At 38.6% G+C, this 27,406-nt stretch overlaps 1 protein-coding gene across 1 annotated transcript in view; it reads left to right on the forward strand.

Annotated features, from left to right (window-relative positions):
* Window positions 1–27,406, forward strand: part of GRIN3A (glutamate ionotropic receptor NMDA type subunit 3A) — an 816,603-nt gene that overhangs the window by 359,244 nt on the left and 429,953 nt on the right. Inside the window, exon 4 of the mRNA XM_077250531.1 lies at window positions 6,038–7,085. Within this exon, the coding sequence (XP_077106646.1) occupies window positions 6,038–7,085 (1,048 nt within the window). The remainder of the gene's footprint in view (window positions 1–6,037; window positions 7,086–27,406) is intronic.

The following is a 27,406-nucleotide window of genomic DNA, read 5'->3' on the forward strand; positions in this document are numbered from 1 at the left end:
ATGTATAATAAAGAAGAAAAAGAACCACATTAATTGAAGCTTGTGCATTAGCAATATTGAAATGTGTAGCAATATAAATACATAAAAAACATTTTTAAAAAAGCCACACCAAAAATATGTCCGAATAATACAATGCTGTGATTTTCTTGTTATGTTTGTGTTTAATGTATTTGTAATACTATCTATTTCAATACATTTATTTTGTGTCATTTCTAATACGTTAGGTGTACACAGACTTCAATGTGAACATTTTTCTGCTTTATTACTATTCTGCATCTTCTCCATATCCGAAAAATTCATACTGTGATCAGAGTGTGATTAGCATAATCGGACCGATTTTCTCGGATGATAGAAAATACGGCCGTATGAGCCTAGCCTTACGTTTATTAAAGAAAAACAAACCATCTACTTTTCATTTTAAACATTGAAACTGTCTACGTTGGTACAATACTTATTTGTGAATACTACATTTGTACATTTTACTGTTCGTATACACTTTTGAGCTTACATTTTATCTCCTTAAAGGAGTTGTCCGGTCCAGATTGATAATTCTGCAATCACTCTGTGTGACTGCAGACTTATGAATCCCCGATGAGTTATCATGACAGTTGGAGGTCTGCTGAAGATCGTGATTTTTGCTACATGTATAGCACAGGCGATCGGATGATTGCAGCTACAAGTGTCCTAAGGGGACTATTAAATACAGTAAAAAGCAAAAAAAAAAGTTTTTTAAAAAAATACATAAGTTCAAATCAGCTCCCTTTTGCCAGACTAAAAACAAAACAAAACAATTAAAAAAAATAAAAATGCACATATTTGGTATCACCGAATCCAATCTATCAAATTAAAAAATAAATCAAATTTTTAGCAATTTCCCCACACTTGGATTTTTTTTTACCATCTTCCAGTACACAATGTGGCAGAATAAATGATGTCATTTAAAAGTACAAGTCGTCGCACAAAAACAAGCTCTAATACGGCTGTATGGCTGGAAAAATATAGATATGGCTCTTGCGAGAACGGAAGGAAAAAACGCAACATGAAAAATTGCCCGGGGGTTAAAAGTCATAGTGCATATTCATAGGATGTCTTCAGAAGCTATGAGCTCCTCATCTGGAACATGCATTGTCATTTGATCCATGGAAAGTGTCTCCTTGCCTATGAGTGCTGGGATATAAAGCCAATTACTAGTACCAGACATGACAGGAGCATTTGACATTTATATTTAGAAAGTGTCTGACAGCTTTATTAATATACAATATGAAATAACTCCCCCTGCCAATGCTGCCTTTAAAATGTTCAAGCCCCTTATGGTTTATTCATTTAATACGGCTTGTTAACAATTTCTATCAGTGTTAGCATTATTATCAAGTGAGATCTACAAAAAGATCACATTCTATTTATACTACACCCCAAATAACTGAATGTGTAACTCTTTACTACTATTTTAGGGAATGTTACCTGGTTTCTGCTATGTTATCTGAGAGCAGCATGAAGTAGGGGCCGAAACCCTGGTTCCAGTGATGTATCACTTACTAGACTGCATGCTGTCATTTTAGTAAACTCATTGTTTTCTCTGCTGCAGATGTAGACGTTCTCTGAACACTGATCTTGATGATGTCTGGCAGAGACAGACCGCCGTATAATTCGTGCCAAGATCACCTCACATTGCAGTGACTGGACCGGCACCTCTCCCGACCTGAACATGACAGCGTTGTGTATTTCTATACAGCTGCCAAGCTCAGATCAGGAGAGCAGACTGCCAATATGAGGTTTATAGTGCGATCCTCACGTGAGAAATACGGCAGTCTGTCTCTGCCCTAAGCCCCATGTCACTGACTTGAATCTTTCTGTGGACACTGTGCATAGGCAGAATGCTGCTTAATATGGGGGTTAGACAGATTAGGAGGACTACATGGCATGAGACAACTAGCTCTCTAGTGATAATCTCTTGCTGATAAAACAATGATTTTAGTGAAACTGCAGTAAGTAGCCTAGTAAGTGATATATCAGTGGATTCAGGGTCAAATCCTGCTTATGATTACCTTTAAGTCAGTATGTAGTAGAGACTACCTTGGCAAATATTAGTGATTTTATTATTTTAGAGTCTTCAAGGTTCTTTTATTCCTTGGTTACTGGATTTCATACATTTTATGAAACTGTAGCAAAGAAGCAATCATTTTTTCTTGGTAGTCTCACTTACTAATATTCTACTACTTTTCACTCCCTTTTAAGGTATGAAATGCTCTAATCAGATTTGTATTATATTACATGCTTTTTTTATTTTTTAAAGTCTTGTTGATGTCTAGTGCAGCTGCTGACATCTTTTTTTATAGATTTATAAATAAAATCAAAGGTGAAATACTCAATTTCTCATACAATATGAAAGTCCTATAATACAAACTGTTATGGGACATATATTGCGATACTGGGCCAGCTGTCTGCTAGTGTTGTGATTCTGCTGGTAAGAGTTTGTAACCTACATGGTTGCTGTTTTCTCCAATTTATTGAGACTGCCATGTTATTTTTTATCATTTAATATTTTAACATAATTTATTTGAAAAAAGCACACGCGTAGAAAATATTGGCACTACATTCCCACTCTATTTCTATCTAAAGAAGGTTATTATTTAATTCGATGATACTCAACACCGTACAGCAATGAAGCACAGTCCTGCAAGAAACACCCAGCAAGAAGTAGAAATAGGAATGGCTCTCACTGAAAATGAAATCCATAGATAAATTCAAAGATGGAGATTTGCAAGAGCAGTGCTCCAGCTACTGCAGAAAAGCCATTTTGCTTGTTACTGGCGCTTCCTCCAGGTGTATTCTGACTCCATAAGTATGCTGCGAGAGTGCGAGTGTAGGGTGCTTGAGACACCATTTCTATGTCTCTCACACGAAGAAATATCATCAGTTAGATAGACTCGACTGCAGAGGCACGTATGGAGATTCCGGAAGAAGGTTTATTTTCAAGCTGAATTACAGTAGCAGTACCTGGAGCAGCTGTTGTAGGTAAAAAAGACTATTCTGAACCAGAGCTGCACGACACGAGCTTCCTAAGATGGCTGACATGCAGAGAATGAGGGAGAAGAAAAGAGGGGTTACTTACATCGGAACTAGGGCGGCAGACGGATAGAGGGAGGACAACCTTCTTAAAGGCAAACATTATTGTATAGCAAAACAACAGCAACTGTACAATGCAATATTTATGAATCCCAATCATGGGACAAGGTGCACCTGTCTATGTATTTCTCTCCGAAATAAAGTTTGGATTTTGTTTCTGATGAGTGCCATACAGATTTCTACTTCTGTAGATATTATTTTAAAGATTTTGTCACCAGTGCAAACCAATATAAATATAAATTAAGCCTTGAAGGGGTTCTCCCCGAAACAAAGTACACTTGTAGTCAATTGATCTTGGAATAATTTATTTCACAATTGGATGTGTTAAAAAAAAAACCTGTGCTGAGATAATAATCTTATAAATGTGCCCGTGTTTTATACTGTCATCTGTTTGTGACTTTTTGAAGTGTTGCAACATTTTGGGGCAATATTACTACAGTACTAGTGGAGTAAAAAATCTGAGCTGCTCCAATTCTGGCCAGAAAAGGAAGCACAAATCACTTGTGATAAGTGAGTACACAGATGAAACAGCAGTGGCTCAAAGGTGCTACTTTTTCAGGTAATACTTTTCCCTGCTCATCATAAATCAAGTCAGTAATATAGGAGCTCCAGCAGCCACTTTGCATCAACAGCTGTTCTACTCAAAAAACATAGCTGTCGAACACTGTAATGTACACCCATGCAATGAACTGCTGCCAGATAATAATTAGAGGACTACTAATAGAAAATGCAATGTACGGATGGAAAAAGCAGGTGAAACATGGGTCAAGAGTTCCTGACTTTTTCTACTGTTATATATTGCTGTTTAAGAATATGTAAGTTGGTTTTCCATGTGTTCTCAGAAATTACCTTCAATATTGGCCAGAAGAGATGAGCAGATCTTACAAGATTTGAATTTGCCAAGCCCACCAGATTTTAGTAGGAAATTTGATTTAATTTACTCTTCATGACTCCAGAGGATGGTAAATATAAGATGTAGAAAAAAAATAACAATACTTACCTCTTCTGTTTCTTGTCCCACATATAGTCTTCTATGCATCCTCGTACTGACGCCACATGCTGAAACTCCAGGTATTTTCACACTAGGCTCAAACCTTTGCCACAAATAAGCCCAGGATGGCAATTCAGGCTAATCGCAGCAGAAGCCCCGGTGCAGAGTGCACTTCGTAAGGTCGTGTCCTGAAATCCTGGCCTATCTTAGCAGGTGGTGGATTTTAGCATGCGGTTGCAGTAAGCAGAGGCAGTGAGGACCGTATGATGCATGTCCTGATATCCTGGCAAAACTTTAAAAGGCTCTGCGTTACATCATGTGTTGCAGTAAAATGAGGCAGCAAGGACCACATGTGGGAGAGCATGCAGCTTAGATGGACAGTAGGTGAACAGTGAAATTTTCCTTCTTTTTTAATTTTTTTAGGTCCCTCTATGGTTCAGCAAAATGCTGACTTTTTGTCTTCCATTTGGAATTCTCACAGAGTGAAATACAAATATTCAGTAGAATACTAACTTTTGCAAAATTCAAGAATTCAATTCCACTTGAATTTGTTTGCCCAACTCTATATGCCAGTTTTGAACATTCTAAATATGCTTATACCATCAAAACGTTTTGGATGGATCTGTGCACTGGTGGCATATAATTGTAAAGAGACATTGTATACACAAAGTAGTAAATTGCTATCCAGCATAATTTTGATGAGAGAAATAAAACTACCAGGTCACCAATTTAAAACTGCTGCCAAAGTAAACGCATCAAAAGAGACAAAATGTTTATGACAAAAACACAATTTAGCCTCTTTACAAGTCACTAGTGTGGCCCGATAGAATATTTAGAATACAATTTTGGGCTACAGTATTTAAAAAGGACATAACAGAACTAGAGCGGCTACAGAGAAGAGCGACCAAAGTTAGTAATGGAATGGGTGAACTGCAATATCCAGAAAGTTTAGTAAAGTTGGGATTATATTGTTTGGAAAAACAAAGGCTTAGGGGGGATTTTATCACAATGTGCAAACATATGGAGGGACTGTACAGTACAGAGTTCTGTGTAATGATATTTTTACACTTAGGCCTGCAATGATGACATGGAGGCATCCACTATATGATGCGTTAAGATTTAATCATCTTCTCGTAAAACCATTCTTTGTCACCCTCTTTCACAACTTGTTGTTCCTGTATCACTAAACAGCTTAAAAGAGGGCATATACTGTATGTGTTTCATGATAATTATAATATTACAGTTTACGAATACCAGATTCTGTGATGAGATGTTGATCCCGGGAAATAGTCTTATTGATATATATATACTAAGTAGTAAAGACATTTATAAAATATGGAAATTACCTTTGTGGCATGACATTTTTGCCTTCCTACTAATCAACATATTAGAAAATTGGTTGAACTGGACGAACTTGTGTTTTCTCTTAACCTTAAAACTATGAAATGTTTCTCTGGTCTGAGAGTTGATTTTTAGTGATGAGAGCACGTGCTCAGATAAGGTGTTATCGGAGCATGCTCGTGTACTAACCGAGAGTCTTTGGTGTGCTCAAAAAATATGTTTGAGTCCCCACGGCTGCATGTCTCACGGCTGTTAGACATCCACAACACATACAGGTATTACCAGTTTGTTACGCAATCTCTGCATGTGTTGCAGCTGTCTTACAGCCGCCGGGACAGGAACATATTTTTTGAGTACGCCTAAGACTCGCGGTTAGCACATAAGCATGCTCAGATAGCGCCTTATTCGATCATGTTCGCTCATCACTAATAGTTTTGCTTAGTAATAGGGAAGGTAAAACCCCAAAAATTGCATTAAGTTACTGAAGAATGGATAAATTCTCTAAAGTGTATCACATCTGGATTTTCATTATTATAATAAGCTTTAACTTGTTATTAATTTATTATTTTATTTTCACAGGTTTTTGACCAACACATCTTTCAGTGGTGTTAGTGGTCATATCAAGGTTAAAGACTCTTCGATTATCAACTCAGAAAATCATTATTTCATCTGGAACTTACAACATGATCCTGTGGGAAATCCTATGTGGACTCGACTTGGAAGCTGGAAGGATGAAAAAATTATTATGGATTATGGACTGTGGCCAGATCAGAATCAGAGGCACAAAAGTCATTACCAACAGCCAGCAAGATTGCACCTCAAAGTTGTGACTTTGGTTGAGCCTCCATTTGTCTTTACAAGAAATGTAGATGGTGATGGCCAATGCCCAGCAGGACAGCTTTGCTTAGATCCCATGACTAATGACTCGGGAGTATTAGACAGTCTTTTCGAAAGTTTGCAAAGCGGCAATGATTCGGTGCCAATTGAGTACAAAAAGTGTTGCTATGGTTATTGCATTGATCTGCTGGAAAAATTGGCAGAAGATTTAAACTTTGACTTTGATTTATATATCGTTGGTGATGGCAAGTATGGGGCGTGGAAGAATGGTCATTGGACAGGACTTGTTGGAGACCTTCTCAGTGGCACTGCTCACATGGCTGTGACCTCATTTAGCATTAATACAGCAAGAAGCCAAGTAATCGATTTTACAAGTCCTTTCTTTTCGACAAGTCTAGGTATCTTAGTAAGGACTAAAGACACAGCAGCACCAATTGGAGCTTTTATGTGGCCACTTCATTGGACAATGTGGCTGGGGATCTTCGTATCTCTTCATATCACTGCTGTTTTTCTAACGCTTTATGAATGGAAAAGCCCTTATGGTATGACCCCAAATGGCCGAAATCGTAGCAAAGTTTTTTCTTTCTCATCTGCACTAAATGTGTGTTATGCCATATTATTTGGCAGGACAGCTGCTATCAAAACTCCGAAATGCTGGACTGGAAGATTTCTTATGAATTTGTGGGCTATATTTTGTTTGTTTTGTCTGTCAACATATACTGCTAATTTGGCAGCTGTCATGGTAGGGGAAAAAATTTATGAGGAGCTTTCTGGAATACACGACCCTAAGGTAGGTCAAACGTAATATAGGTTTATTATTGATAGATTGCGTAGTGCTATGTAGGCTTTATAGGATTTTGGTGTAATTAAATGCTGAAGATCATACTGTAGTGGAACGGTTGTCAGTTAGTATGATGTATCACTGAAAAAGTAGGGATGTAATGCATTTTTAATAAGTGCTCCACTGCTTAACATTCTTATTATGCAAATATTAAATGTTGTCACTGGCAGTTACATAGAAAGACATATGCATTTTTGATAGCCAGTTCGTCAGTAACTGTGATTGAATTTTCCACTTTCTCATGAAAAATGCAATTTCTACTTTTATCTTGTCATGTCTTGATTACTGTAACCTTTTCAAAATTGCCAGTTCTCTGAAAGTGCAAGAAATAAGTATATGAAAGCATTTGAAGGGGAAAGTAGAGAAAATAGACATATTGTGGGGCTTTTATGTTGATCGTCATTTAAAACGCTGGTCAAAGTCCAAAGTAAGCTGTAGTGAAGTGCTGCAAATTTATTTAGAGGTATAAACATCTTACTAAATTTGTGACATCTTTGCCCATGAACTAGACAAGTAAAACTATGTCTGTGTTATAGGTGACATACATTTCTATCATTCATATTATTAAATCTGACCCCGCATGTTGGGACCAGCCTGCTTTTTACAAAATGTCAAAGCAACAGTTTCATTTTAATATATATATATATATATATATATATATATATATATATATATATATATATATATATATATATATATATATATATATATATATATATATTACCAGGCAGTTGGTATTCTGGTATTCTATCTGTTAGGCCACGTTCACACGTTCAATATTTGGTCAATATTTTACCTCAGCATATATAAGCCAAAGCCAGGAGTGGGTGATAAATACAGAAGTGGTGACGTGTTTCTATTATACTTTTCCTCTGATTGTTCCTCTCCTGGTTTTGTCTTACAAATACTGAGGTAAAATACTGAGGTAAAATACTGAACTTGTGAACATTGCCTTAGCAGAAATCTCCTTCAATAATGGCCAATTGTACATTTTTCAAACATGTTCGCACCACCAAAATGTTTTTGGATAGATTATCACTGGGAAAATGTACTCAAATTGATAATAATATATGCAATACAATTCTGCTAGGTTTATATATTGCACAATTTCCTTCTGCCATACCATATGTTATTATTAACCTATAATATCAAGACACTATAGATAACAAGAAAACAACAACACTAATGACACTCATAGAAACTAGAGATATTGCACAATGTACAAAAGGGCAGAGGTTCACATACCGGAACATGTCGGCTGTGATAAATATATTTGTTCTCCAAAGGTCATGTAACACCAACATTAATTTCAATGTAGTGACATTAAAAATTAAGTGCAGTGCATTTATGCCTGTCTGAGACTAAATATGATGACTTTCAGTACCACATGTTGTACAAGATAGCAATACAGTGCCAGATGCTTCTGTGCTCAGCTTTTGTGCCATGGTTTTGTATTTTTTTAGTAGCCCAGCACTCTTCCCTTTGTGTCATATCCTTATGATCTGAGAGCAGAGTAGGAGATTGATTTGGATTATTGTTGCCCTCACTGTGCATTGTGAACACGACGGACACTTTAACATACAACTCTCTGCTACTGCCATTGCAGTAGTAATGAGATTATGAGGAACGCTAAATAAGAGCCTGTAACTTGAGTTGACTAATGGCTCTTTAGAGATTTTCGTGTCGTAGAAATATACAAAAGTAATAAGCAACTGCATTTTAGAAACTGAAGGCGATGCAGCGCTGTCTTTGTGGAAGAGACTTTACAGGAGGACAATTTCACACTGAATCTTATACTTAATGATATGTTTGCATGTGGGTGTGTGGGTATGGCTCTCTCCTAATTTGGATTCCTATGGAATTCACATTGTTTGATAGATAACGTCAAATAAGTGAAAGTGACTGCAAGTACAAGCATGGGTAACCTATTACAATTCTGTTTTGCACTCAACTTTCAGTTAGATTATTTTTATATTTACCTACATATAGAGCAGGGGTCTCAAACTGCATTCCTCGAGGGCTGCAAACCATGCCTGTTTTCAAGGTTTCCTTCACATTCCACAAGGTGCCGTAATCATTATGTGTGTAGGTGATTAAATTATCACCTGTGCAGTACAAGGAAATCCTGAAACATGATCTGTTTGGGGCCCTTGAGGAATGCAGATTGTGACCTCTGATATAGAGCATCATCATATTCTGCAGCACTTTACATATATTATCATGTATGTAAATAGAGCTCACAGTCTAAATTCCTTATCAGTATGTCTTTGGAATGTGGGAGGAAACCGGAGAACCGGGAGGAAACCCACGCAAACGTGGGGAGAACATCCACACTCCTTACAGTTGTTGTCCTTGGTGGGATTTGAGCCCAAGACCCCAGAACTGCAAGGCTGCAGTATTAAAAACTGGTCTACCAATTAGATGCTTCATAGTTGAGCATAAATAACTCCTCAATGCAATCCAAACATCCCAGAAGCACAACTCTCTGTTGCAATCTACCAAATTATCCACCAACAGATACCGTACACTTACTGTACACACTACTCTGCAGCTGCTGACAAGAACCATGAATAATTTGTTCATTGTCCTTTGATTTGCCTCACAAAATGTCCTTAGTCATGTATGAGCTGAGCTCTATTTGCCTACTTTTTGACATGGCAGAAACCAGTCACCCAAAGTTTTATACAAATGAAAACCCCACAGCTCTGTCTTCTGCTGTGAACTATGTTCTAGTATACCCATACCTATAATATAAATCACTAGCAAATTTAAAAGGGTTTGTTTTAAACAATGCACCAACTTTACTATTACCCATAACATAAAGTCATATTACTAGTGATAGGTGAGTGTACTCGTTGCTCGGGTTTTCCCGAGCATGCTCTGGTTTTCCCAAGCATGCTCGGGTGATCTCAGAGTATTTGTTAGTGTTCAGAGATTTAGTTTTTGTCACCTCAGCTGCATGGTTTACGGCTGCTGGACAGCCTGAATACATGTGGGAATTCCCTAACAAACAGGCAGTCCTCACATATACTCAGCCTGTCTAGCAGCCGTAAATAATGCAGTTGTGGCAACGAAAACTAAATCTCCAAGCACTAACAAATACTTGGAGACCACCTGAACAATTCTCAGACAGAATTTCCCACACAGAGGCCAACAGTACATACATGGAGCTAGAAACAGGGAGTGGACCATATACTGTAATTCCAAGCAGCACGTGCTTAGAGTTAATTAATAAATGCACTATATATGTATAGTTAGGGGCAGAAATATTTGTACAGTGATACAAGTTTTGTCATTATAGATGTTTACCAAAACATATTCATGATTAGTCTTGAGCGATACCTTCCGATATTTGAAAGTATCGGTATCGGATTGTATCGGCCGATATCCAAAAAATATCGGATATCGCCGATACCGATACCCGATACCAATACAAGTCAATGGGACACAAATATCGGAAGTGATCCTGGATGGTTCCCAGGGTCTGAAGGAGAGGAAACTCTCCTTCAGGCCCTTGGATCCATATTCATGTGTAAAATAAAGAATAAAAATAAAAAATAGGGATATACTCACCCTCTGACTCGCCCTGGTTGTAACCGCTGCAACCGGCAGCCTCCGTTCCTAAGAATGAGCGAGTGAAGGACCTTCGATGACGTTGCGGCTTGTGATTGGTCGCGTGAGCGGTCACGTGAGCGGTTACGCGACCAATCACAAGACCGCGACGTCATCGCAGGTCCTTCACTAGCTCATTCTTAGGAACGGAGGCTGCCAGTTGCAGCGGTTACAAACAGGGCGCGTCAGAGGGTGAGTATATCCCTATTTTTTATTTTTATTCTTTATTTTACATGTGAATATGCATTCCGATCCCGATTCCCGATATCACAAAAATATCGGAACTCGGTATCGGAATTCCGATACCGCAAATATCGTCCGATACCCGATACTTGCGGTATCTGAATGCTCAACACTATTCATGATACAATTATATAATAAACATGATCTTAACATTCAGATTCTCAGGTTTAATTTGAGGGTATTCACATCCTAATTGGATTAAGGGTTTAAGACTTACAGCTCTTTAACATATAACTATTTCTTTTTAAAGATACCTATGGTAACTGGACTATTATCTCAAAAGATATTTCCTCTTTAATCCATCATCAATTAAGTACGTAAAAGGTCTGGAGCTCATTCCAGGTGTAGCATTTGCAGTTAGAATCTGTTGCTGTTAACCCACAACATGTCGTCAAAGGAAAAACAGAACATCATTACGCTAGAAATAAACATTTCACACCTTCTGACTCTTTTGAAGAGAGATGCCAATTGCAGCCTGACACTAGTTACTATGAGAAAGGTCACACAATTAGTGTTCAAAGAAAAATAGTGTATTAATTGGTAAAATAGTGAGGATCCAGTCACAAACCAAGGATTAGAATATTAACATGAGAGGCTGGTCTAGAAATCTGATCTCCAGGTTAAATCTATAAATTAGGCCTTTACACATAGAAACGGGGTCACAGACTGAGGGAAGCCAAGCTAATGTGAACCATTCCATATTCATCCCCCCTCAGGGAGCAGAAAGCAGACTGCAAAGTTCAGATATTTCTGTAAGCTTTTCTCCCTTTTATGTTTATAACTGTTTTGCATATTTGTATGTCACTTTTATTTCTATATTTTTTATATTGTTTTATTGTAAGCACTGTACCTTTTCTATTAAAGCTTTAAACTTTAATAAGTTTGAACCTTTTATGCTCTAAAGAATCCATAGCCTTATAGTGTATGATCCTGGTGATTGGCATATAAGTAGTAGTATTTCTGGGACTCGTCATCCATGTTCTCAGTGAGTGGTGGCAGCATGTATGAAGCAGGGTGTGTGGTCTGTGTCAGGGTGTGATTTATGCTCCCACTGCAGTATAGAACAGAGTTTGAATGCTGGACTGAGTGAGAGGAGATAGATTAACCCTTGCAGGTGCAACCCCAAGTCACGTGCTGAGAAGCGGGAACATGACACCTTGACATCCAATTAAGACAAGAGTGGTGGATGATCACAGAATTATTTCCATGGTGAAGAAAAACCTCTTTGCAACATCCACCGAAGTGAATAACACTCTCCAGAAAGTAGGACTTTCCATATCTAGGTCTACCATAAAGAGAAGACTTCATAAAAGCAAACAAAAATGATTCACCACAAGAAGCAAACCATTAATCGGTCTTAAAAATAGAAAGGCCAGATTAAAGTTTGCCAAAAAATATCCAAAGGAGCTAGTCCAGTTCTGGAAAAGCATTCTTTGGACAAATGAAACTAAGATTAACCTGTACCACAATAATGGGATGAAAAAAGTCTAGAGAAGTCTGGAAAGGCTCAGTCATGATCCAAAGCACACCACATTCTTCATAAAACATTGTGGAGGCAGTGTGATGGCATGGGCATGCATGGTTTCCAATAGCACAATGATGTGATTGAAGACAGAAGCAGACAGATTAATTCTGCAGTGTACGGGGTTATACTTTCTGCTCAGATTCAGCCAAAGACAGCAAGATTGATTGGGTGGTGCTTCATAGAATACATGAACAATGACTCAGAGCATACTGCTAAAGCAATCCAGGAGTATTCTAAGGCAAATATTATGCTATGGCCAAGTCAATCTCCAGATCTCAAGTTTTGTCTTATGCATGCTTGATGCCTGACTGCTGCGACATTATAAAATTTCTACTGTGGGTCAATTGATGACACTTTTCCTGGTGTCTGTTCCTAATTTTTAGACATGTTTGGACTCCAAGTTGGTTGACTTCATGTGTGTTGCCTGAATTTGGCAGGGCTCTCAGAGCACCAGGCCCACAACTGTCACTCATCCACCTGTTACTGATCATTGTTTAAGCTAGAAATGCTGGTCCAAGCCCTATTCCATGTATTCATATTGCTCAATTATACTATTTGTTATCTGGGTCAATTGATGCCACTTTTCCTGGTGTCTGTCTATATTGAGCTGTTTTGACAGCTTTTGGGCCCCCCTGAGGGCGTTGCCTATGCATTTGGTTTTGCCTCCCATTGAATTCAATGGGGATCGGATACGTTTGGCAAATTGTTCTGCAAACATTGGCACGTTCACCAATCCGAGTTGAACCGAACCTTAAAAAATTCTATCATCTCTAGTCAATAGCAATAACAAGTATGTTCCTTTTTATCATGACGTTAGGGACCTACCTCACAGTTACAGGGCATTGATGTATTACCCAGATAAAGGTGTAAGAAATGTTCCAAGCTCACAACAGTTTGTGCTTGTTATACCACTTATTAGGATTTGGCCAAAAGGTTACCTGTCAGTGTACCTCTTATTGCTTTGAAGTACTATGAATTCCAAAGAATTATACAAAAAATCAAAGAATTGCTACTCCAAGTCCCTTTAAGGACAAATAAAATTTTAAATTGTGTTCAATATAGCTTAATAACTCACCATCCCTCCAAATAAATAGTTTTTATTCACTTTTCACTGCAATCATAAGAAACTGTAATATATAATGTATTGTATTAGTAATTTTGCACTACATATGGCATAAGCAAGAAAAAGTGAAAGTTGTTAAACAAATTATATGTAATCCAAAATATGTAAAACAAATTACAACTCATCCCACAAAAACAAACTCTTATATTGCAATATTGGCAGTAAAAAATATTATGGCTCTCTAAACAGAGATACACAAATAGGATATTTTCCATCAAATGTATTTTTTTCATTTTTTCAAAATACTAAAGTACAAAAATAACTATGCATATTTTGTAGATCGTGTTATCCCATTAAAAACATAGCTCATCCAACAGAAAGCAAACTCTCCAATAGTTAAATTAAAGGAAAAATGAATAGCTATGAATCTCGGAGTACAAAAATGGAAAAAAAGAGCCCCAAATAGTTGGTTATTCAAGGGGGTTGAATAATTGGATAACAGGTCCCAAATAGTAGAGTAAAATAAATTTACCCGATAATTTCTACAACTTTATCATAGGTCCCAAAATAGTGCCATGCTATTCATACATAATAGAATACAGTGTCAAATAGAGCCATAAAATATTTAAAGGAGTACTACAGGGAGATAAAAATGCCTTACATGCTACATTCTGTCAAAAACTTTAAATTCTCATACCACTTGATTTTACTACTTATCATTGTGATCTCACATACAGTTGTGCTCAAAAGTTTACATACCCTGGCAGAATATTTGCTTTCTTGGCTTTTTTTCAGAGAATATGAATGATAGCACCAAAAAATTTTCTCCACTCATGGTTAGTGGATGGATGAAGCCATTTATTGTCAAACTACTGTGTCAACCCAAACAGGTCACAGGTGAAAATGTTACTTTTAGTAGCCATTCATACCCATTTGTGTCAACTTCTGTGCATTTTATCAGGCCAAAATGACCAGGGTATGTGAACTTTTGATCAGGGTAATTTGGATGGTTTGGGTTGTCATTATGGTTTCCTGCCAGGAAAATTGTGTGGGATGCAAAGAAAACCCCACAAATAAAATAAGCTGAAATTCAGGACTCACTGAAAACTAGCGGTGTGGCTATTTCAAGATGCACAATAAGGAGGCACTTGAAGAAAAATGGGCTACATGGTCGAGTTGCCAGAAAAAAAGCCATTCCTGCCCAAATGCCAAAAAGTATCTCGCCTACAATATGCAAAACAGCAGAGGCAAGCCTCAAAATTTCTGGAACAAGGTAAATAGGAGTGATGAGACCAAAATTGAACTTATTGTCTACAACCATAATAGTTCCATTTGGAGAGAGGTAAAGAAGACCTATGATAAAAGGAATACCATTCTTACTGTTAAGCACAGAGGTGGATCGCTAATGTTTTTGGAATGTGTGAGCTACAAAGGCACAGGAAACTTGGTCAAAGTGGAAGAAAAGATGAATGCAGCACATTATCAGCAAATACTGTAGGTAAATTTGCAATTATCAGCCCGGAATCTGCACATGGGATATACTTGGACATTCCAACATGACAATGATCCAAAACACAAGGCCAAATCGACCTGTCATTGGCTACAGCAGAACAAAGTGAAGGTCCTGGAGTGGCCATCTCAGTTTCCTGACCTCAATATCATTGAGCCACTCTGGAGAGATCTCAAGGATGCAATTCATGATAGACATCCCAGGAATTTATAGGAACTGGAGGCTTTTTGCCAGGAAGAGTGGGCAGCTTTACCATCTGAGAAAATAAAGAACCTCATCCATAAAACTCCATAAAAGACTTCAAGCTGTCATTGATGTTAGAAGGGGCAATACATGGTATTAAGAAATGGGGTATGTGAACTTTTGACCAGGGTCATTTGGATGTTTTGGGTTGTCATTATGATTTAAAAAAGAGAAAACACAGTAGTTTGACAATAAATGGCTTCATCCAACCACTAACCATGAGTGGAGAAAAAGTTTTGGTGTTAGCATTCATATTCTCTGAAAAAAATGGCCAAGAAAGCAAAAACTTCTGCCTGGGTATGTAAATTTTTGAGCACAACTTTAAGAGCACTGCTGCTGCTCCCAAATGCTCTTCCTACCTTTTGGGACAGTACATCAGAAATCAAAGGGCATGGCTTTTTATCTACTGCTTATACAAGTCAGGCCCCTGAGCAAGACTTACTACAGTCTGTGTGCTGATTTGATGCTCCCCATATTCTTGCTCTGCACTGCCTGCACCTTTGCAGATTCTACATGACCTGTTATTTTCCTTTCTCTTCATCTCTTGCTCTCTCTTGCCACATTTCTTGACAGGTCATGTAAAAGCTGTGAATGTACCAAATGTGTCCTTTATTTTGCCCAGACGGAGATCATTTTTTATTGCAAAGAGTCAAATAGTGCCCACTTCTTGCCAAACTATGTCCACATAAAGCCATAAATGTCCACATAATTCTTCAAAGTTGTTTTTTATTAAGGAATTTTTAGCAATATGCAATCAGCTCTAAATATAAGAATCAAGAAAGAAAGTGGAAGAAGGGGAAAGGGAATAGACCAGGAAAAGACACAGGGAAAGGGGGAAGGGACAGGAGAATGGGTGGATAGGATAGGCAAAGTTGGGGAAGGGAAAGGGGCAAATTAGTATAGAGCAATAGAAAAGTGTAAGGGAAACAGAAATGAAAAAAATGAAGGGAAAAAATGAAGACAATGAAAAAAGGGGACGCATAAAGGCAAGTTGGGGAGCAGAAAAACAAAAATCATTTTATCTTGTAAGACCATGGGAAGAACAGCTTCAAAACTTATGCAATAATAACAAAGAATTATAAGGAATGCTGGCTGTAGGAAAAAAAGTTATCATGTAAGGAGGCTATTTCTGCTTGAAGGATAGATTGTGTTCCAAGAGGACTATCTAGAATAATAATTATTAAGAGTATGATTTCTCAGGGCAAAGATAGATCAAAAGAATTGTGTGTGGATATTTCATCAATATCAGTGAAAAGGATGGAACTATCTATAGATTTCCACTTTGATGCAATAAGAGATTTCGTAACTGTGAATATGTGTGAGGAAATATATTTAATTTCCTTGGGGAGCAAATCTGCACCAAGAGATAGGAGAGGTAGATGAGAGAGAATTTTTAATGGTGAGTTATTGATTTTTTCAACAAAAAAAAATATCTCTTTAACGAGGTGTTATTTTTGGACATGCCCCAAAAATATGTAAGAGATTGCCTGTGTGTCTGCAATTCCTTCAGCATACATCAGATTGATCTACAAAAATTCATTTGACTCTGACTGGACTAGAAAAACATTGGGTTAAAATCTTGAAATCATTTTCATGCAAATTAGTGCTAACATTAAATTTATAATTTAAATCTGTTGCCTTTTCCCATTTTACTACTGCAAAATACATATATAAATCCTTTTCCCATTTTGATATATAGTTTGACTTTTCAAAGGTTACATCCAAATGACATAAAGCATATACATTTTTTGTATTCCATATAAGATAGTTTGTGACATTCTCTAAAAGTATAATTATAGATTTAGGGAGAGCTAGCGGAAGATATAGTTTATTCCTAACATATTTCTTGTGATTTAGAAAACTGTAAAATTCCTCATCTATTTAGTTACAAGAGAATTTCAATAGTTGGAAATTAACAATAGTTTCTGATTGGGGACAATAATCAGAGAAGAACATTCGAGAATACTGAGCTTTTCCCATTTCTCAAATGATAAATTAGGCAAAGCTGCTTAAAATATGGAAGTTTCTCCAGAAAATAGTTATTCTTATAAGCTCTAGTTATCTTTTGAAGGTTTTTCATTATAAAATAGTCAGATTCGTCAATGGGTACTCAAGTAGCAGAAGGGATGGGTCTAATAAATATGAAAGAATAATCAATGATAAGGAAGATTTTCTGTTGAATGCTTTCTACAGAGTTGCCCAACAATATTTTCTGTATTCTGAGAACCAGTTCATTCTTTGTAGGATAATATTTGTATCATAGTAGACTTGAATGTTAGGTAAACTTTAGATTGCCAGATGTTATTAGAAAGCTGTTTGCGAAGCTTTTTAATACATTGATCTTATATCTGGATAGGAATATATCTGAATATGTATTGCAGTATGAGAAGGATCATAATTTTGTAAAGAATGGTTCTACCCAGCCGCAAAGTATTAGTTCTATCAAATTTGTTAAGATATTTTTCAATTGATTTAAGAATGCTAGATAGATTCTCATTCAAAATTGTATTTACTGGCTTTGTAATACTAATACCTAAATAAGATATAGAATTTTTTTCCACAAAAAGGGGAATTCTCTTTTTATAGAATCCTTTAATTGGAAGTCCACGAAAAAACTTAATACCTTTGAATTCTTAACATTGAAGTTTTAGTAAAAATGGAAGTAAAGACATTAATTACTGATGTGACTGCTCTCATTGATCTAATGAGATCTGTAATAGTAATTAGAATATCGTTCTCAAATAATCCAATTTTGTATTGCCTAAAATTGGTAGAGAGTCCTTTTATTGAACCATTATCAGGGCGAATAGTTAGCAGCCTTGGTGGGTACTGTTAGAAATCAAAAGTTTTTACAATTGGTTGCTAACAGAAACATTTGCAGATGGATGAGAGTATAAAGTAGATATTACATTTAATATCTGTCCTTGAAATCCAAACTGTATTAAGGTGGCAAACAATAAGTTCCATTTCATTCAGTCAAACACTTTTCGGCTTCTAGGGACAGAATTACAGCTGGAGTCTTTTCCTTTTTTACAAATGTTATCAATTTCAGAATTCTTCTTGTTCCCTATAAGGACTGTTGTCCTTTAATGAAACCAATTTGGTGTGAGTGTACTACCTGTCAGATATTTTTTGATAACCTTTCCTAAATCAATTTTAAAAAACATTTTAGATCCAAGTTTAAGAGTGAAATAGTTCAATACTGCTTCGGGATCACTGTCTTGTTTCGATATAATAACTATAGTAGTGTATAATGATTTTTTTAACAAAGGAAGATTCACTTGTAGCAGGGTTATCAAGGGAAGAGAGAGGTGGAGTTTAAATATTCTATAATATTCGTTACGAAGACCATCAAGGCAAAGTGGTTTATTTTCTTAAAGTTTATGAATTGCTTCTTCTGTTTCATCTGTAGAAAAGGGAATTTTTGATAAATTATTTTGGTCCTCTTTTATTTGAAGCAGGTTAATGTTTGATAGATGATGATATATTTCTTCAAGATTTAGTTGGGGGTGTTTGAGTCCTTATTAAAATTATATAATTATGAGGAGTAAAAAGTTGCAAATTGTTCTGGTATTCCTTTTGGATAATTATGACTCGAGCCTGCGTTTTTATAGAGATAACCCTAGTAGATGTCAAACATTGCTGTCTGACTTTATTAGCCATAAACTATTTAACATAATTTGTGAATATAGAAGGATTGCATAGAATAGCCAGAAAAAACGTATGTAATACAATTACGTTTATTATGGAAAAAAATACCCATGGTATAGGAAACGTCATGAAACATGCGCAAGAAAATACATAAAACATTACAATACAGCAATAACAAAATATCCTTCAGCTAATGCTACTTCTCAGATGACCTGGTGATGTAGGTTGAGGATGGAATGAAAAACAACCTTGAAATCCTCATCCTATTGTGTCGGAAGAAAAGTTCGGCAAACTCTGCAAAATGAGTTTTGAATAATATCCAAATTGGAAAAAAATAACATCAGAAGTTAACCTGAATAATAAAAGAAAAAAACTAAGAAGCCACAGTATAAAATATACCAGTATATTTTATGAACCTTCAAGAGATTTTATTTATTTTAGGATCACTTTTTTTCTTGAGTGAAAGTTTTACCATTTCTGGAAAGCTTGTGTTGCTATGGGAAGTTCCATCATTCCTCTACATCCTGGATCGTATTCGACTTTCTGTTGAGAAAGATGATTGTTTGGTTGGAAACCCCTATTTATATGAGATATTGTTCGATCTTAAAATAAAGGTGACTTCTGCAAAGGATTTCCTAACTTTGAATCTTTCTCTTGAGTAGTCAGCATGAACCCTGATCAATTCTTAAGGAGAAGGTGAATTCTTGTTTTTTAGGAAGTAATCTAATAGTCAGTCCTTTGTTTTTTAAAAAAGTGAATTCTTGCAATTACTTCTCTTGGTATCTCTTTAGAATGAAAGTTAGGCTTTGGTAGACTATGAGCTCTATTGATTGTTATTTCAGCATTTGGGTTCATTTGCGAAGAATTATTCACTAGATTCTTTATATATGGAGCAAGATCTGCTGGTGGCACAATTTCGAGGATAGCTCTGATCTTGTGATTATTACGCCTAAATGCGATCCTCTAAATCTGTAAGTTTTGATTTTAATATTCTGACTTCGTCTAGTGAGTGGTCTTTTTCTAAGGTGCTGATAAAAGGAACCAGATTGAACTTTTTTATCCATGGTGGTAATCTTTTATTTCATTTCAGCCAGGTAGGTCTGCAGAGTATGAAACCTTTCATTCTTATTTATATTTAATTGATGAATGATAGAGGTGAAAAGGTCTGATAGATATTTCACTGAGAATTATAGAATCCCTGGTTGACAGTTTCCAGAGGACATTTGTGGCATGTCACTGATATGTAGGCCTGTGGGGAGATTAGATATTAAATTAGGCAGGCTCATTATATCCAGTCTGGGACACTGTTGAAGAGGAGCCAAATTAGGAGAAAAGTCTTCTAAATTCTTATCTGACCCAATAGAATCCAATTAATCTGCGTTTTTAATATTACTATTCCCACTAGCAAATTATTTCCTTATTTATTGGTGTAGTTTCCTCAACTTAGAGCGTCATGTTAAGATCTATAGTGCTTATACACATTTTAGGTGCTAAGTTAGTATCAGCAATGTCTCTAATAGATCCCTTTAAACCAGTCTACATGCGTCTCTGAGCACTGCTTTCAATTGCCGAGACCGCATCTACTGTGAAGTGTGCTTGCAACATGCTGTTCACTGACCCCAGCGCTCCGTGTCACTGTTACATCGTGATGAGCTACTTCATCACTTGCAGTCATCACTAGGTCTCTTCTCCAAAAGGGTGGCAATTTTCTCCTCACAGATATCAGGGGTTCCATTGGGTCTAAAAGGGGTGTCCCTGCAGCAGCTTGGTGGTCCGGATTGATCCTTAAAGACATCATTGGTTTAAGAGGGGAGCTGGTGCTTGCGTATCTGGAGTCTATCAATGGTGATGACGACAGGAAGCTGGCCTTGTTTTCTTTCTACCTGCAATGAGGCGCTGACATTTTGTAATCCACATGTATCCAAGTCATTCTAAAATAATCTGGGGAGGTTCTTGAAGGCTTTAGGCATAAAAGGTTACATTCATGTCTTCTTGTGAATCTTTATGAGGACATTCCAGTCTCAATAGCAGCAAAGCTTCAGAAAATTGACTCCATCTCCTTGCACCTTCAGGCCATGACACCCCACCACCACCTAATTCTAAACATTGCCCAGAGAAATATATTTTTCCTGTATGCTCATCTGCAAGAATTGCTTAATTTGCATTATACCTCCTCAAACAAATAATAATTGAATAAGATATGGATACTCCAAAAATTGTGCTTTTAAATAAAACAACTTGTCATGCAAAAAACTGCAAAAAACCTGTTTTTCATATTGTATATATCTAAATGTTATAACTTAGGAACACAGTGATGCAAAAGTTTTAATGCTACCCCTTGAATCACAACACTATGGCAAAAAAGATTGTGCACTTGTGACTTTGAGAGTACCATATTTTGTGCACATAGCAAACAATTGTCTATAATTGGAGCCCAATGGTGACCACATGGATTACTACATGTCCATAAAGTACGAAATTGTCCAAAATGCCCAGGTTAATGGCAAAATGTTAAAGTGTCCATGTAATTAGATTCAATACTTATGTTGCTATGTATAAATAAGTAGTGCCTAAAGTTGCTAACAATAGTGTTCTATGACAGTAGTCAGTGCTCAGAGTGCTAGAGGCAAATCCAGCAATTCAGCCCAGAAGAGACACTTTTGACTGGGCCACCTACTTGGGTAATATTTATTACAATGGCAGAGATGCATTGTAATTGTAGTGACATTCAATACACCAGTGGGGGCCTCAGCAGATAATTATGCATTCAAAATAAAGAAGATTATACTTCATAACTATATTACTTGAAGGGGCTTTATCGTCTTCATCTTCTATCTTCAGTAGTGCATCGCTCTTCTGACTCCCAGCTTCCTGCTTGTTGGTGTAAGGGACATACTGGGACCATGTGATACTCCCTCCCTTCATGCAAATGTTATGTATATATCTATGTTTTGCTTATTTATAATGATGAGCATAGGGAAAGTATAGTACCCTGTTTGGCCCATGACACCGTATTATAAAAAGTGGTGTAAATACTTAACCATAGGAGGAGCTAGCTGGGGTAAGGTAGGAACAGTTTCTGAGTTAGAGTCAGTAGGGGCCATGGTGCCCAGGCAGCTTGGAAGGGCAGTGTCCACTGTGCCAGAAGTATAGCTGAGCCACGGACTTACAGCAGTTTTGAAACAGAGGCTGAAAGCAGGACCAGGACAGTATGGGGATGCAGGTGGCTCCATAATGTGGCAACTTATCGCATGGGCTGATGCCCTCAGATCCGGTGCGAAACAGCTGATGGAAAACCCAAGCGCAGTGAGTTTGGACAGGGAGGACGCTGTGTTACTGCAAGAGGCAGTACGACCTGGGCATGTACTGAAGGCTGCAAGAGGATAAGCAGGGAAAGTGGAGAATGTGGACTATATGGAACCCGATGCTGTAGATGTAACTGAGAAGGATGTGCTGAGAACCAAAGCAAGTTAAGTTTTGTGTTTGAAGTTAAAGCAAGACTGTGTCTCAATTTGTGTGCAATTGCATGAAAGGGGTCTGCAGCAGCTCAGAAAAGACCCAGAAAGTACGGATAACAGAGAGGCAAGTATGGAAATAGAAGTACGTTCTTTGCATGTGATGGGAGGCCAGAGCGCTCAAGACCTATTAATCTCAGCTAGGACTACTCCCTGTCCCTCCCTCACATTGGCTGGCAGTGTGATCTTGATTATTGACAAATTCGGACTAACAGCAATGGTGCACTGTTGGCCAAAACTATATTCTCTCCAATACTGCAAGCAGAGGCATCATTTCTTCTGCAGCATCACAGGAGTTCAGCTGCAATAAATATGGCTGGATCTAGACAGCTTCAGAGGAGTACTTAGAAGCTCTTTTTTTAAAGCACTTTGCAACTTTATCTACTTATAATGTTAAGAACAAACCTGATGATGTTGAGATTACAGGGCTGCAATATTGGAAAATGGCCATTGGACAATACGTGGCTTTCCCCAAAATGAGTTATTTTTCTTATCTTAGAAAGAAAATTATCTTTGCAATATCATTTGTTAGGCATGACATAGCTCAGAAGTCAAGTTGACCACCAGCTGCTGCACTCCGCACATTGAATACTCAGAGTGCCTTCACACCATGCCTTTTGTAACGTTATGTCCAGTGCTCCTGCATGGTGTCCCCTTTTCCCTCCATACAAGGATGCTGGATTACTCACCATCCCGGCCCCCAGTGTAGTCCTGCTTCCTGCTTACTGGTTGTGCCTGTTCTATTCTGGAGACTAGTGGGGCTTCGTTGGAGATAGCCAAATCACAAGCAGTGTCTGGTCCCCATATGTCCAGGTGTGGCAGCAGTTTCGACATCTTCTCCATCACATCAGCTTGCCGCCGAGTCACCCTGTGCTTGTGTCTCCAAAGAAAGGGAAGCAGAGGCCATGTCCCCACAAAGCCCCAATGTTTGTACCAAAGATCTGCCCCCAGTAAGCTCCCCATCTTATGGATGTGTCATCTTGGATATGTGGCTGAAGACAGACCTAATGCAGGTATCTTTCGTTTCTAGTAGGTCTGGTGAAGAGAACATCGGCTTCTGCATCCCTGCAATCCACTAACCAGGCGGAGGAACTCCAGTCGGTTCTTAAATACTACAGGGTGGAGGTTCCTGGTACTATGCCCTCTTTCTCCTATGCTGAGGATGGCTTGCTGGTAAGAAGCATCCTAGTTGTGAAGGTGGTGAGAGGTGTCACTTTTCTTCTAGTGGACAGAAGAAGTCATAGCGTTGAAGAGTTGTGGAAATCCGTGAAGAGGTGTTGACCTCCAACTTCTCTGCAGAGAGTACTCGCAGGCTTGAAGAAGAAGGGGCATAATGTAGCACTATGTCCGATGCCCCTGCATCATGTCACCTTCTACCTCCATGCAGTGGTGGCGGCTTACTCACACCCCTGGTCCCAGCATGCTTCCTGCTTCCTGGTTGTGTGAGTGCCGCAGATCTCGGCGGCACACCTACTGCACACACACGATTGCTTCCCTGCTCTTAAAGGCGCAGCACACACATTTTGTAAATGCCCTCAGCATGTTGTGGAGAGGCAATTAGCATACTGTGTACACCTGCAAATAGCTGGAAGGCATAATGTATGAAAGACTCTCTTTCCCTTAGAGAGTCACTAAGAGACAAGTTAAGAAATTAGATAGATCATGTTCTACCAGTGCTGTTGTGAGCCCTAGTTCGGCCACAGCCAGTGTCCTAAACCCAAATCCCTGGTCCTTGAGTGGCCAGTCCTGTATCCAAAGTCCCTTGGTCCCAATGCGGCCAGTCCTGTTCCCAAAGTTCCCTTGTCTCTGAAAATTGTCCCCTGGTCTTGGAGAGGCCAGTCTTGAATCCAAAGTCCCCTGGTCCCAGTGCAGCCAGTGCCTGAATGTTGTACCCTGCTCCTGGAGTGTCCTGTCCTGAAATCGATGTCCACTGGTCCTGATGCGGCTAGTCCTGGTCCTTAAGTCCCTTGGTCCCAGTGTGGTCAGTGCCTGAACTTTGTACCATGGTTCGTGTTCAGCCATTTCATCTTTCAGTATCCTTGATCGGTGTGTCTGAGCATAGCCCTAATCAGTTTCAGCAAACCTTCCTAATCAGCAGTTGCAGTATTGGGTTCTGGCTAGAAGTGGTACCTGGTGGCTATTTGAAGGTCAGTCTGTCTCCATTGTCAGGGGATCCATTGAAAATCTGGTAGCTGCTTAGCTATGCCTATTTTCAGGAAGGTCCAGCTCAGTGGCACAGTGGGTCCTCAAATCCATATACAGGTCCTTCTCAAAAAATTAGCATATAGTGTTAAATTTCATTATTTACCATAATGTAATGATTACAATTAAACTTTCATATATTATAGATTCATTATCCACCAACTGAAATTTGTCAGGTCTTTTATTGTTTTAATACTGATGATTTTGGCATACAACTCCTGAAAACCAAAAAAACCTGTCTCAATAAATTAGCATATCAAGAAAAGGTTCTCTAAATGACCTATTACCCTAATCTTCTGAATCAACTAATTAACTCTAAACACATGCAAAAGATACCTGAGGCTTTTAAAAACTCCCTGCCTGGTTCATTACTCAAAACCCCCATCATGGGTAAGACTAGCGACCTGACAGATGTCAAGAAGGCCATCATTGACACCCTCAAGCAAGAGGGTAAGACCCAGAAAGAAATTTCTCAACAAATAGGCTGTTCCCAGAGTGCTGTATCAAGGCACCTCAATGGTAAGTCTGTTGGAAGGAAACAATGTGGCAGAAAACGCTGTACAACAATAAGAGGTGACCGGACCCTGAGGAAGATTGTGGAGAAGGACCGATTCCAGACCTTGGGGAACCTGAGGAAGCAGTGGACTGAGTCTGGTGTGGAAACATCCAGAGCCACCGTGCACAGGCGTGTGCAGGAAATGGGCTACAGGTGCCGCATTCCCCAGGTAAAGCCACTTTTGAACCATAAACAGCGGCAGAAGCGCCTGACCTGGGCTACAGAGAAGCAGCACTGGACTGTTGCTAAGTGGTCCCAAGTACTTTTTTCTGATGAAAGCAAATTTTGCATGTCATTCGGAAATCAAGGTGCCAGAGTCTGGAGGAAGACTGGGGAGAAGGAAATGCCAAAATGCCTGAAGTCCAGTGTCAAGTACCCACAGTCAGTGATGGTGTGGGGTGCCATGTCAGCTGCTGGTGTTGGTCCACTGTGTTTCATCAAGGGCAGGGTCAATGCAGCTAGCTATCAGGAGATTTTGGAGCACTTCATGCTTCCATCGGCTGAAATGCTTTATGGAGATGAAGATTTCATTTTTCAGCACGACCTGGCACCTGCTCACAGTGCCAAAACCACTGGTAAATGGTTTACTGACCATGGTATTACTGTGCTCAATTGGCCTGCCAACTCTCCTGACCTGAACCCCATAGAGAATCTGTGGGATATTGTGAAGAGAAAGTTGAGAGACGCAAGACCCAACACTCTGGATGAGCTTAAGGCCGCTATTGAAGCATCCTGGGCCTCCATAACATCTCAGCAGTGTCACAGGCTGATTGCCTCCATGCCACGCCGCATTGAAGCAGTCATTTCTGCCAAAGGATTCCCGACCAAGTATTGAGTGCATAACTGAACATTATTATTTGATGGTTTTTTTGTTTGTTATTAAAAAACACTTTTATTTGATTGGACGGGTGAAATATGCTAATTTATTGAGACAGGTTTTTTTGGTTTTCAGGAGTTGTATGCCAAAATCATCAGTATTAAAACAATAAAAGACCTGACAAATTTCAGTTGGTGGATAATGAATCTATAATATATGAAAGTTTAATTGTAATCATTACATTATGGTAAATAATGAAATTTAACACTATATGCTAATTTTTTGAGAAGGACCTGTATGCCACCATTGGACGTAACACCTTTGTGTAAAAACGCAAATTTTTTTGTCTCAACTTAATAAAATTGTAGAGTGCAGGAGTGATGATTTGAAAGTACTACTGCACACTTCACAATGTAAGTGGCTAATAGTGCCCCTCCAATATGAGTGTCTAAGAGGCAGCCACCCCTTCTGGCCTTGCACTATGCTTCTAGAGCCACTTCATTCTCATATAGTCATACAGTAGTGTCAAATAGTGCAATAAAGAGTCTTGAGTAGTGTTGAGCGATACCGTCCGATATTTGAAAGTATCGGTATCAGAAAGTATCGGCCGATACCGGCAAAGTATCGGATCCAATCCGATACCGATACCCGATACCAATACAAGTCAATGGGACTCAAGTATGGGACGGTATCCCTGATGGTTCCCAGGGTCTGAAGGAGAGGAAACTCTCCTTCAGGCCCTGGGAACCATATTAATGTGTAAAATAAAGAATTAAAATAAAAAATATTGCTATACTCACCTCTCCGAGGGAACCGGCAGCGTTGTTTGCTTAAAATGCGCACTTTTCCTTCCTTCCGTGACGTCACGGCTTCTGATTGGTCGCATGCCGCCCATGTGGCCGCGACGCGACCAATCACAGCAAGCCGTGACGTAATTTCAGGTCCTTCTAGGCATTCAGGATTTTAAAATTACGTTCCGGCTTTGTGATTGGTCGCGTCGCGGTCACATGGGCGACGCGACCAATCACAAGCCGTGACGTCACGGGAGGCAGGAGACGCGCGCATTTTAAAATGCACACGTGTCCAGCCTCCCGTGACATCACGGCTTGTGATTGGTCGCGTCGCCATGTTGGCCGCGACGCAACCAATCACAGAAAGCCGTGACGTAATTTCAGGTCCTTCAGTATTTTAAAATTACGTTCCGGCTTTGTGATTGGTTGCGTCGCGGCCAACATGGCGACGCGACCAATCACAAGCCGTGACGTCACGGGAGGCTGGACATGCGCGCATTTTAAAATGCGCGCGTCTCCTGCCTCCCGTGACGTCACGGCTT

This window comes from Ranitomeya variabilis, chromosome 1 (assembly GCF_051348905.1).
Source record: "Ranitomeya variabilis isolate aRanVar5 chromosome 1, aRanVar5.hap1, whole genome shotgun sequence".
NCBI classification, from domain to species: domain Eukaryota; kingdom Metazoa; phylum Chordata; class Amphibia; order Anura; family Dendrobatidae; genus Ranitomeya; species Ranitomeya variabilis.